This window comes from Aptenodytes forsteri, unplaced genomic scaffold (assembly GCF_000699145.1).
Source record: "Aptenodytes forsteri isolate BGI_AS27 unplaced genomic scaffold, ASM69914v1 Scaffold15, whole genome shotgun sequence".
NCBI lineage: Eukaryota > Metazoa > Chordata > Aves > Sphenisciformes > Spheniscidae > Aptenodytes > Aptenodytes forsteri.
Genome location: NW_008795129.1, coordinates 19,289,180 through 19,302,155, shown reverse-complemented (window position 1 = coordinate 19,302,155; position 12,976 = coordinate 19,289,180). Strand labels below are relative to the sequence as shown.

Here is a 12,976-nt window from a genome sequence, read left to right as displayed (position 1 = left end):
CTAGCAAGGTGTAAGTAACTGGGGAACTCCATATGTCACAGTTCCACGGCCGCAAAAAGTTGACCTGGGAAGAAGAAAAAAAATACTTGAATCAAGATTTACTTATCTATTTTCCACCAAAGAAAAATGAAAGGTTGTCAGCTGTCACCTTGAGGGTTGTTAGTTCGATCCATAAACCCACTTAAGTCTTCCTAAAAGCCTGCTGTACAGAATATTAGCATCTGCATGTTATCAGTAACAAGGTGAACTTCCTTCTTTTGGGGACGAGCTGTAAAATTTGAGTTTTAATACATGAATAAAATTAATCTCTAGATTCACAAATATAGAGCTGTAGATAAGAAGTCAGAAAGGCATCTTGTTAAGCTCACTTTATTTAGACTAGGTGCTTAACTAGATTACCCCAATCGAAGCTTTGCAGCTTTTTTTAGATGCTCATGCTGAAAGGGATTTCATCAGCTTCTCTAAATAATCCATGCCAATGCCAAAATATAAGGAAGTTTTTTTCCTAATATCTAACCAATATTTCTTCTGTTGTAAAATACATCAGTTAAACCTTGACCTAAACCCAGTGGATATGTGGAATAGTTGACTGTGACCCTTCACAGGCAGCTTATGCATATGTTTTTGTGCTCCTCTCCAGGCTTTTCTTTATTGAGAAACACATTTCCTTCAGCTGCTCTACACAGATAAAGTTTTCTACATCTCTTTTGCAATTTTTCCAGACTTCAGTCTGTGTGCATTATTCCTGAAGTATACTCTCCAAACTTGAAAATGACTCTGCTTCTGGTTACAGTCTTATGCCAGTTATTCAAATAAGAATAATTACTCCTTGGATCTTCTATACAATACTCCTGGTAATGCACCTGGGGATAAGACTTGCTTTGTCTTGGTTTGTAATTGTTTTGCTGTGGCAAAACAGTATACATTCCAAATTATTCACTGCTGTATTCCTTTCCAGACAGTTAATCCCTGGTTTGTACTTGAATGTTTGATTTTCTGTCCAAAGTGTAATGTCTTGTCCTTGTTATTACTGAAATTCACATTGTCGATTGCAAGCCATGTGTCCAATTTATGAAGACCATTTTTTCAATCCTGTCTCCCAGAGTTTTTGCATTCCTTTCCCATCCCTTCTGACCTGTAAAAGGGATATACTTACCTATGTCCATCTTCTCCGTGAATTATATTGACTGTTTCTGCTCCTACTCTTGCCCAGAGCAGAGTAAATATGGTTTTATTCCAGAGAAATTCAATTTTTTTAGTATTTTTTGGGTTAATTTCAACATCAAGGTATTTTGTATAAACTTGATCTTGAGAGAGGACTCCACTGCAAATAGAATGAAGACAGCAATGCTAAGTTTAACAGTTTAGAGATTACTGAACTAGATCACATTCTCTACAAGATTTGGGGGTTTCCTCTTTGTCACAACAGAAATTTGCACTTTTGCTGTTCTTTGCAACAGCACATGACACTGGACCAGGACTCTGAACAGGGAAAGGATGAAAAACAATAGTGAAAACTTTAAATGTGCATGTGGCAGGAGACCACTGAGACATGATAAGGGTGAGGCTGGAGCTGCCTCTAGCACCCAAGTGTGCTGAGTTTTGCAGGTATCGCTGCAGGGAGAGCTCCAGGCAAGGTTTTCAGGGAGGATGTTACAGATAAGCTGCGAACTTCTGTGGGGCTTTACTCTGCAGGTGCATAGAGGATGGTGGGAGAATGCATGGAAGCGCTTGTTTCAGAGCAGGTACAGAAGAGAGTGGGAGCTGCTATTTCGGTGGGAGATGATATGAGCTGTGAATAAAGCCCACTGGCCAGACTATATAAATGTGCCACTCATGCAGTAGTGATGGTTTTTTAATATATCCCAGGCAGGAAGGAGCTATCCACTTTGCAAATTTGATAAGTTCAGGCATAGGACTGCCTTGCATGAGATCATACAGCAAGTCACTGGCAGAGCAGAGAGTCTTGTCAGCATGTGGAGTGAGTATGCTGACATGTGTGTTGCCACGCTAGTGTGGGAGTGGTTGTGCTTCAGTGCATGTGAATCGGGTGAGCATTGTATGAATTATGTGCATTCCAGAGGTGTATGTTTATTTTTTTTAAGAGCAACTCAGAGAAACATGGAACTCATGAAAAGGAAGTGACTTCCACTTCATATTTACAGCCATCCATCTGCCCTCACGGGTCTTATCTATGTGATAACTTCTTTCATATCTGATGTTAAGTAGAACGTCTGTAACACAGAGTGAATGTTTGCACTGCTTAAATATGTGGAAAATGTGTAGATTAATGTTAGCAGCATTAAATGCCATAGGGAAATATTAATTTATCTTACCTGGCAATTTCATATTCTTTTGCGTTCCCCTCTGTGTCATGAAAAACTAGGTTTATGTCCCCCCTCATTTTCTTTACACCAGACAGTTTGATAAATACTTTTTGTCTCCAAGCTGCATAAAGAAAAGCAAAATAAAACTAGATTGTCATTGATATGCGAGATCTAAAAATGCTAGTATACTGGAAAGTTTTTTTTTTTTTTCCTAACTGGAATTCATTCATGTTAGTAAATGAAAGACTTGGTGAGCTTGAATTTTGATAACTAATGTAGCATTTTTTGTCAGAGATGTTAGCAGTTGTTTTTAGAAGCGACACAGGTGCATGGCTGTAAATGACATCAAGGCAATCATGTTTCAAACATGTGAACAACTGTAACAAACCTTCTCCACTTACTAGCAAAAGGTGGGTCTGCTGCTGTATTTAAAAAATACTTTTGGTTTACCCTCTTCAGTTTAGCTGGGAATCTGTCAGCATAGTGCCCCATCATTGGACATCGCTCCTGTGGACATGGGAAACAGTCTCCCTAGGGAACATAAGAGCATCAGTTAATGAGGAGGTTTGGGTTTTTTTGTGGTGTGTGGTGGTGGGTTGTTTTTTTTTTTTTCATCCTAGCTCTGCCAAAATTAAGGCTCAAGATGCTGTTTTGATCTTGCAAAGCTGTGGCAGTGCTGTATGTTGTCATATCTTACCACCAAAACCTGATAAACTTGTTTCAGATAACAGCTCCTGCACCCATGCATATACCAAGAGGGTGTAGAATGAGCAGGTTTGATACCTGTGTGGATGATGGTCTGAAACTCCCTAGTTCAAATATTTTTCAGCTAGAGTCTAGGACAACATATAAGCCAATTTTACCCTTCTAGTGGAAGGGAACTTGCCTGCATTCACATTGCAACACCGTACGGGGGGGGGGGGGGGGGGCCACATTCATAAGTGCATTTATTTAAGTGCTCTAATCGGTGCCCAGTGTAAATTAGAGAATAGTCAAGGATTCTGGAGGCTCCAAATGTCTCTTCTTCCAGCCAGGAATTAGTAGGATAGATCTATGTAACCTACGTGCTCTTTGCATAAAGGTTTAGGGTGAGAATTGCATGGGGTTTAATTTTTTTCCCCCTATTTTGGGAATATCATCTGTGCTTCAGGATTCATTTTCCCAGAGTGGAATAGCTGATGGAGTCACTGTGCGCTGTGCCTCACTGCATGCTTCCTCCTACCAAACCACAGCATGAGAGCACAGCCACCAGCATCCAAGTGCTCTGCGCACATAGCGGGACCTATCATGAGTGCAGAGACCTGGATTATTTTCTTTACAGCTCACCCATTCCTGGGCTGATATACTTACTGACTCAAAGGATTGGTATGTTTCACAGGGATATCCAAGGTATCCGGTGGGATAGAGGATACTTTCAAAATAAAACTCATGGCTGCGCGAGTGATGGCACCCCCCAACGATGGTAGCCTCTGCCGGAACAAAGTTTATGAGCATGTGTGAAATAACCTCCTGCTATCCTGTACAAGAGTTGCACTTGCCTCACCATGGAAACAGCCAAGGCACAGAACAGCAGAGTGGTCTTGTAATAATTTTTCGTCTGAATGTACACACTTCTAGTTGCAGTAGAAGTTACTGTTTTGTCTGTGTTTTATCCAGAGAACTGTGTGCCAGTTACCCCAAGATTTCAAGTGAGATGTATTACTCTGCTATGGTGTAATAGTCCCTTTTAAGAAGACAGCCATATATATATATATATATATATATATACGAGATGTCACAGCAAGATGACATTAATTACAGTTTTACAAGGCTTCATAGAGCAAAGAGGATCTGTCAGCCTTCTGCCAACCTCTCCAAAGCCTGCGAAGAGAGAGGTCTCAGGTGGAGAGGTGAGGCATGTACAGTCCCTGGAAACACTGACTGTTTTTGCCTAATTCATGCCTTGTAAGTGTTGGATGCTCTTTGCAGCATCTGCAAGAAACCAAAGGTGGTGGTGTCATGCTGCTGGTTTGGTCGTGACACTGGCCTGTCTCAGCCTGGAAAACCTCCTGGTGGGGTTGTTGGACTTGCAGGCTCCCTGATCCCTGCCTTTTTGTGTTCTGCAGGTCCAATTTCAAATTACACAAGCAAAGCTTAGGCCTGTATTACACCCCCTCTCCCTACAGTGTTCCCTGGGGAGCACTGTTCTGATCCAGCCTTTATTGTTTCTTATTTATTTTTCTTATTTATGAGTAAATAGGCAAAAAACAATTTTGTTTTGCTGTTTTCTCCCAAACAGACAGTTACTTTCACAGTTCACGTTTCAGGATTGAATGAAAATAAAGTACTGTGCATGTTGGGAATGTATGTTTACCCGCAATGATAACTTCAAAATCGTTTTGTTTCATTTCTGGAATTAAATCAGTGCATCCAGGCATCACAGTTCCTCCGTTTGGGTAAAAGTCCAGGTGACCGGTGGTGTTGTACATTCCAAGCCCTGAGATACACATGGAATGATGTCAGTGTCTTGGTTGACATGCCCATCCCTGTGGATATTTACTTGCACGTGAACACTTACCTATGGCAGGAAAGTGAGCAGCATTACTGTGAATAACATCAACAAAGTTTGCATCTGAAGGATCCAGTCTCACCTCAGGAGGAGTACCTTCAAAATAAGGCCCAGCAGGGTCTAAGCCTAAAAAACCCCCACATTTATTGGTTGAGGGAGGGAGGGAGAGAGAGAAGTGTTGCACGTGTTAATATGTCTTTTGCCAACTTACAACATCAGATATTCAGTAATGCATGAGCCATGTTGAATAATAATGATGTGAATTCTAAGCTGAACTGAAAAAAATGTGCAATAATATGGTTTTGTAAACCTTTCTGCAAACTTATTCCAGCAGAAGTAAAATATTTTTCCAATAGCCTATATAATGGCATAGTATTACTATGAAGGAGGCATTTTATTATCTGTGAGCTTATTACCGGCCTGTAAAGCTTTACGAATAGGAAAAACCAAGGATTCTTGGTATGTTGCTTTGTCTTTGTGTAGGGCTTGATGCAACCCAGTGAATGACAGTAATGTTAAAAGCATATTAACTATGTATGTCCTTCCACTAAAGTCTTCCACTAAAGAGTTTTTAACCTAACTAGTAGAGAAAGAAGATGTAATAATTACCCTTGTTTCTGAGAAGCGTAAGGTTTGCTTGCTCTTATGCAAGGTGTCTCCAGCACTGCCAATAATTTAATTCCAGTCTACAGACCAGTGTGTTGCAAGTTTCTTTCCTTTAGAAACGTGCTATGTTAGCCCTGCACCTCGGTGAACAGCCTACCTGTTATCCGTCTGATGCCTCGGATCCTTCTTCCCGCCTCTCCTGCAGCATGTGCTCCCAGACTGTGGCCAATTAAATGGATTTCGCAAGGGGAGTATCTGAAGATTTTCTGATCATTAAGGTGGTGGTGGTGGGAGACAAGAACACAGGCTTTAAATACCAGGCAAAGAGGGTGTCTTACACTATGGGCCTTTGGGAACATCTAGACTGACTTCCTGCATAGCGAACAGGGTGTGAGTTCCTTGAGTTAATTATTGTTTAAATTATGCTGACCTGATAGAAAATGATCCAATCTAGAATTTTAAATGCCTAGTGGTGATGGATTCACTGTTGTAGTGTTGGCATATGGTTACCGTATTAAGTTACCCTTGGTGACAAAATATGAACCTTCTTTCTCATTTAGATCAGCCCCTAATTTCATCTTCCATCAAAATGATCTTATTTTTTCTTTATTTACTCTATTATGGAGCCCCTTTTTTATCACATGTCTGTTCTCCATGTGTCTGCTTAGAATATGTGATCATATCACTCAATAATATTTTCACTGACAAACTTAGATGTGGCAACATTCATTCTCCTCTTTGCCAAGTGTCACCTGTACAAGTCCTGCACTGCTGAGATATTACACGTGTTGAAGGTGGAAGGTGATGGTGGAGATTAATCAACATGTAGGCTGCATGCAGGGGTCACATTTCATCCAGGGATTTGCTGGGTTTTGTAATGACCAAAGACGAGAAGGATTGGTTGCTAATTGCTTGAGGTTTTTACACAAAGTTTTGTTTTGACACAAAGTTTTGTTTTGTTGTGTAATGTGTGTACCAAAATAAAAGCAGATCTGTAGTACCGGCCTGTCTACCTTTATTGTTAGACAGCAGATTCCTCTGAATACGTTTTACTGCAGTACATCCATTTACAATGCGGCTTAACTTTTCCTAAAGTCAAACTCCAGAAGTTTGTAAATTGGGGAAAAGAAAAGAAAGTCTAAGGATCATTTATGCATTTTTGTAACAGAAGAAAGAGACGCCTAGACTGCAAATGGTGCAGGTAATAGAGATAGTAAATGAGAAACTGAACCCATCTTCAAGTGACCTGGGATTTGTACACAAAGAAGAAAGCTACAGAAGCAAATGTGTGAGGCTAGATATGAGTTTCCTAGGTAGAAACAGTAGACTTTACCCCAGCAGATTCTGGACAAGTGTTCTTTGATACTGAGGTGCTCGCAAAGTTGGCGCTTAACCTTGTGGGCTCTGAACTATCTCTTGCAGCACTTTAAGATGAACACCTAACTAGGACCAAGTCCATAGCCAGGCAGGGTTCTGATTTTCAGCAGTTCTAAGCACTCATGAGTCTTTCTGAAGTCAGCGGGAAATGCTGATACTCTTAAACTCTGCAGCCGAGCAGTTCTGCGCTGCATGTGTAAATGTGAACACTTGCCTTCAGGAGCATGAAGTTCGCAACTGGAAGGCAACTGGACAGTTTATCGTGCCTGTAGACAGCAAATATGGCACTATCAAGTGAGCCAGCTCCTGCTTGTTTCAGTGGTGCTAATTAGCGAGATACTAATTTACTTCTAGCGCGCACACATAATGCTGGCAAAACTCTTGTAAGCACTGAACTGGTAGGCCTTGCCTCATTTCCATTGAATGCCTTCTTGCCTATATCATCATATGGAAATGTTGCCACCTACTGGTCTTTAATTAGTTGGCACCTCTTTTCAACCACATTAGCTTAATTTGCGTCTTTTGTGGCTGTGAGAAGTCCTTACAGAGTTGATAACTAGTATAATTAGCTGGATCTCAACTGCACGCATTGTACAGCTCTTCCTGAAGCACTGGCTGACCATACTGGACAAGGTTCAAAATCAAAGCAGCAGCATCGTAACCCCACTACGTCCACTTAAGAATTGTAGGTGGCAAAGCTGTGTCTTTTACCTGTAAAGTTTTTATGAAATAAGCAACCTCAGCCCCGATCACACGGATGTTGTTCACTGCACTGATGTAGGTGCCTTTTGCACCTTCTTTCCAATCAGCAGCAATGCAGTTGATATTTTCCACTTCCAGTAACAGCTGATGTGGGAAGACATAAAGCAAAGTATGTAAGGAAACAAAATAACAAACAGAGATTCAACTTAAATCAGAATAAACATGGTAATATAATCATGGAATTTCTCATTCTTTACTAAACAGGACTCTTCACTGTAGCCTGTATACACTGAAACACAAATCTTCTTACAAAACAGAATATAACACGCCGTTAATCCAAAAAGTATCAATTATGAAAGACTGTAATAAAAATATTTTACTTTATACAAATGGCTTATATATATTTGAAATAATTTGGAAAAGCCACACAACTGCACAGCAGCTGCTGTGTGCAGTACGTGACTTTCTTTGAGGGGACGTTGGTAGTTTAACTGAATCGTATGGGAAGTACACTTATTTACGAAGTGTCTTTAAAACTGACTTTTTCTATTTCAGCAAAGAAAGCTAATGAGTTGGTCACTTTGGTACTGGTCACTGTCTTGCAGAGATCAGTGATTTTTCCACTGGAAGAATCATATATCAAACTGTGCAGCTATAGCTTTCTGTGACTAAGGCTTAGTTAAGGTTTGAGAAAGGAACAAGGAGTGGGAACAAAAATTAATCTATGGTAAACAGCTGAAAAAGGAAAATAGCAGCTTGAAGTGATAGTGCATTGAGTCCTGGATTCCCTCTTCTCCTGTAGGCACCATAAACACAGTTTGTAGTGTGGAGAGGCAGGTAGAATTGCTGTTTCTTTTCAACTGAAAAAATTGGAAATTTAATAGAATCATAGAATCATTGAGGTTGGAAAAGACCTCTAAGATCATCGAGTCCAACCGATAGACTCTAATATTCTAGATTAAAAGTTTTCATGGACTTATGAACAAAAATAATGATGCAGATCTATGACTCAGTATTCAGTGGTCATCTTTTTCTAGCTGGTCCTTTTCCCTGACAGCGTGGAAGAAGCAGAAACTAGAGTAGATTTTGCTTATCTCTCAGAGCCAAGGCTGTCATTGACACAGTACACTCCGCTGGCCAGAGTACACCAGCTCTGTTTTGTGGTAGCTTCCACATTTCATATTTGAAATCTTTTTTCATTGCACTCTGTAATAAAAAAAGAAAAAAAGGGGTTGCCTTTTTTGTTTTGTTTTTGTTTTGTTTTTTTCTTTTAAGAACTGAATGGTGGTGAACAAGGATAGTGTTTGTAGATTGAAACTTGAGCTTTACAACTCAGGAAGGCCTTTTGGCTGAAGGATGGTTCAATTGCTCCTAATGGGAGCAGCAGTGAATTGGCGGGTCTAATGCAATATTCCGACACCGGTGTAGAGGCTGGGGACATCTGTGTTCAGCTTATTGCTTTGATCTGATCTGTAAGGTTTGGGGATGGAAACTCTCTAAAGAAGCATGTCAGAGATGACCAAGAAGCCTTGACTATGCTGCATATTCCAGAGTGGGAACATTTTGGCTTTTGTGAAATTTACTTCTTGGTTGGTGTCTGCTACTACCTAATGAATTGCAAAATGGAAGGTGAATATTAGCGGCTAAAGGATACTGACAGATTGTAGTTACAACTGCTGATGGAAATCAGAGGATACTCTCTCATACCAAGCACATTTCTACCACCCAGCCTTTTTTTCCAGTGCTGCCAAATCCATGAATGATGAAGGAGGTTTTCCTAAGTGAGGAAAAATGTGAGTTTTGGATGGTTGAGGAGTTTATTGCTGAGATCACCTGCGTGGGAAGAAAAAAAATTAAGATGTTTTATCTATTCATATTTTCAAACATTTAAAAAAAGTCAGCTAGGTCATCCCCTCTGTAGGACTCAAGGGACTACTGTGAATGGGCAGAGTCTGTGATTTTTGGAATCCAGGGACCCCTGTATCTCGCCTTTCTCAGTTCCACTATGGTTTCCAAAGATGTAGTTTCTGCTGCTCCTATCTATTTTGCTTAAGGCAGGAAGAACCCCCTTATGTGGAATATGAAGCTGCCTAAAAGGGCCACAGTGTTGCGCGATGCCTGTTGGCCTGACTTGGACAAGTTCCTCCAGGCAGCAGCCTACCAGCTCCGTGTCTCCTGGTTCAGCTTGCCTTTTTACTGACCTCACCTTTGGCTGCAGTGGGCTGCTCTGCATCTGAGCAACAGCTCTTTTTTACTTCTCTGCATAGATGATGTTTCTATGCCAGCTACTCCAGAAAGGCTGAAAGAACTTCATGCAAGAACTGCGTGCAATAGGGGTGAAGCGGATCTTCACGCATTGCTGCAAGCTGCTTAATTATATATTTTCCTTTTACTCTGAGAATGATCTCTGACCGTCTGTATAGTTTCGGACAAATACAGGGTCTGTGATGTGAGCTCAGGGAGTTTGGGTGTGGAAGGGCTGTGCCCTAGATCATAGATACATTTAAGGTTAGTGGTTGGGAAGTAGTGCAAGGTGTATTTTGACTTATTTTATCAACAACAGAAGTGCTGAGTAACCTGCTGCTGAATGTATCTTGTGTGCTCACATGTCCCTGCTCTGCAGATCGTAAAAGTTCATTACAGCTATAACTTCTCATCCTTAGAGAGTCTGAGTTGGATTCTCAGCGTGGTAACCAGGATTGCTGTAAGCAATGTCATCTGCAACGGCAGTGATGGCATCACAGTTCATGCCAGAGGAATCCTAAACATCCCTGTACAGCTCAGAGGACACTAGCCCTGGAAGCCTGAAAGGGATTTAGCAGCTTCATAAGCATTTGCTGAAGTGATGTGGTCCCAGACCCTGATCTTACAGGTTCCTCCGCATTGCTCTGCTCAGTATTTCAGAGCATAAGCAACTTGAGTAGTTCTGTCTTATTTTCAGAGTGCAGAGAGGCAGGTAAGAATGTAAAATCACTCAGATTTCAAGGTGGAACGTGGGTTTGGAAATTGCATAAAATCAGTCATCTTCAGACTTTTATTTTAAAAAGTCACAATATCTTCCTAGCTCAGCTTCCCTGTAAAACAGCAGTATTTGTTCTCCTACCTGAATACTCAGAAGGCTGTTTATTTGAATGAGTCTTCCACTTTCCTGAGAGACCTAAATACACGCAAAAGGTAGTCTGCCATAACCCATATCCTTGTGCAGGAAAATGCCAGGAATGCTGTTGTGTCCTACAGTTCATGCACAACATTTTTTTTTTTTTTCATGCTTTACCCCAAATAGCTTCAATGTACCTTCAAACTATCTTCTTATTCTGACTTGTTTGCCTATGATAAGTGATGTAGACTTTTTAATGGGTTAACAGACATTTATAGGTTTAGTCCATTCTTGATGTTAAAAATAAATGTCACCTGTGAGTTATTTCCTGTTTCTCTGGTGTAGAGAGAGAAGCTGAGGTTCATATGTTCCGGAGAGTCAGGCAAACCTGTCAGAAGTCTCCCTGGTACCCCAGACCAGGGTGGGTCATCTGTAAAACAGCCAAGCCTGGGGTAGCAAACTTCTTTACCTAGAGTAGAAGAAACAACTTGTTTATATTTTGGGCTCTCTTATGCCTGATGATAGAATTGAGACTACCACAGTCTGGAGAACAGAAAAGTAAGGATTTCATTTTATGATTAATTTTGAAACCGAGGTTGTTCTTGTTTCCTTTATGGATATTGCCTGAAGCAGGTAACACAAGGGGAGCTAAATAATTTGAGGATAAACCAAATAAAGACCCAGACACTGCTTTGACACCATTTTCTAGGCTTGTAAAGGATTAATTCAATTTCTTTTAAAAAAGTCTTTTAAGAAGTGCTTGTTAGAGTTGCCCCTGCATGCTTCCTACTCCAAAGCATTGTGTCTCTGCTCGTAGGAATGAACGGTATCGATGCAGTAACCTTGTACTGTGAATGAAATGATAATTTCTTTCAATATAGTAGCTTTTTCTAGATCAAATGGGTCTCTTGCTCACTTATGCTCAACTTTCATGTTTCAGCACTGTCTGTTGTGCTAAGCATCCTGTTGCTGAGCGGTTCTTTGTATACAGCAGTCATGTAAAGATAGCTCGTGCACTGTCTTGATAGAAGTAGGACACGTGACTGAATTTCTCTGTGAATTTTCAGCACAGTTATGTCTCTTGTATTCTTAATAATAAAAAATAAACAGAGCAGAGCCTTTTAGCATTAGTTCTATGTACATTAATAGGCATTGTCATACGATGACACACAAATCATACTATGACTTCAATGTAAAGGAGAATACCAGTCATCATCTCCTATATATTATTTCATCTGAATTCACTTTCTTAGTGAATAGTTTTTATAGTTATAGTGTCTCACCTGCTACTGTGCCAAGGAGATAAAATGCAATAATCCACATTCCAACCACCTAAAGCAAATTGAATATACAGGTTAAGCATTTAATTTAGAGTGATTTGTCCTTTTTAAAAGAGCGTAATACAAAGAGAAATGCAAAGACCTGCACCTGAAGAAGAATAACCTCATACACCGATTGGTACACGCTGGGGACCTATCAGCTGGAAAGCAGCTTTGCAGGAAGAGAAAGACCTGGAGGTCCTGACGGACGCAAACTTGACTGTGAACCAGCAAAGTGCGCTTGCAGCAAAGGCAGCCAGTGGTGTCCTGGGCTGCATTAGGAGGAGTGTTGCCGGCAGGATAAGGATCCTTCCCCTCCACTTAGTTTTGCTGTTCTTTGCACTTCTTGCACAGCCGATACTGCATGCTCGTTGCTGAGGGAGTGAATCAGATCACGAAGTCTTGACTTTTGCCAGCCATGAGGAGGTAGGTGGGAGATGTAGTAGAACAAAGACAGTGATATCTGTAACTTGGTAAAGCCTGCATGCCTGACAGCTTCTTTAGGCTGTTTGTGCTGTTCTTAACCAGGACTCCTTGCATTTCTGCACCTTTGTATCCCCTGCTTTATTCAGGCTCCTTTCCTCTGCACTTTCCTCGCTTGGCTTTCCCATGGCAGGGGTTCCATGTATTTCACCATTCTCCTCCCCTCCCGTTTGCCTCATTCACTGTTCTCAATTTCCTCTTCTAGGTGTTTCCTATGGCACCCGCCTCCTGTTTTCCACATACTGCTTTTCTTGTAAAGCAAAAATTTTGAACTGTCACCCCGGCCACTGAGATAGATCAGAAGAAGTAATTAAGAAAAAATGGTAAATTTAGTAGGTATAAATCTTGCTATGTGGGAAACTGTCTCCAAGGGATATTTTTAGAGATTTGGCAATGTGAAAAAGCTAGAAAACCAGTGCTCCAAAGGTCATTGATGCTACCAAATGCTCTCAGAAACAAAAAAGAAACAATTGGGAATTTCACAGAATTTGTCCTTGAAGTTTGTGTCAAATGTCAG

At 40.8% G+C, this 12,976-nt stretch overlaps 1 protein-coding gene across 1 annotated transcript; it reads right to left on the bottom strand.

The window, feature by feature from the left end:
• Positions 1-12,587, bottom strand: LOC103897753 (pancreatic lipase-related protein 2). Its single transcript, XM_009277903.2, has 13 exons — positions 12,525-12,587; positions 11,941-11,989; positions 10,972-11,126; positions 9,268-9,393; positions 7,570-7,704; positions 5,639-5,747; positions 4,885-5,001; positions 4,681-4,803; positions 3,678-3,796; positions 2,729-2,858; positions 2,337-2,448; positions 1,157-1,324; positions 1-64 (listed from the first exon to the last, which is right to left on the bottom strand). The coding sequence occupies exons 1-13, from the start codon at positions 12,585-12,587 to the stop codon at positions 1-3; spliced, it is 1,470 nt and encodes a 489-aa protein (XP_009276178.2).
• Between the last annotated feature and the right edge of the window lie 389 nt (positions 12,588-12,976).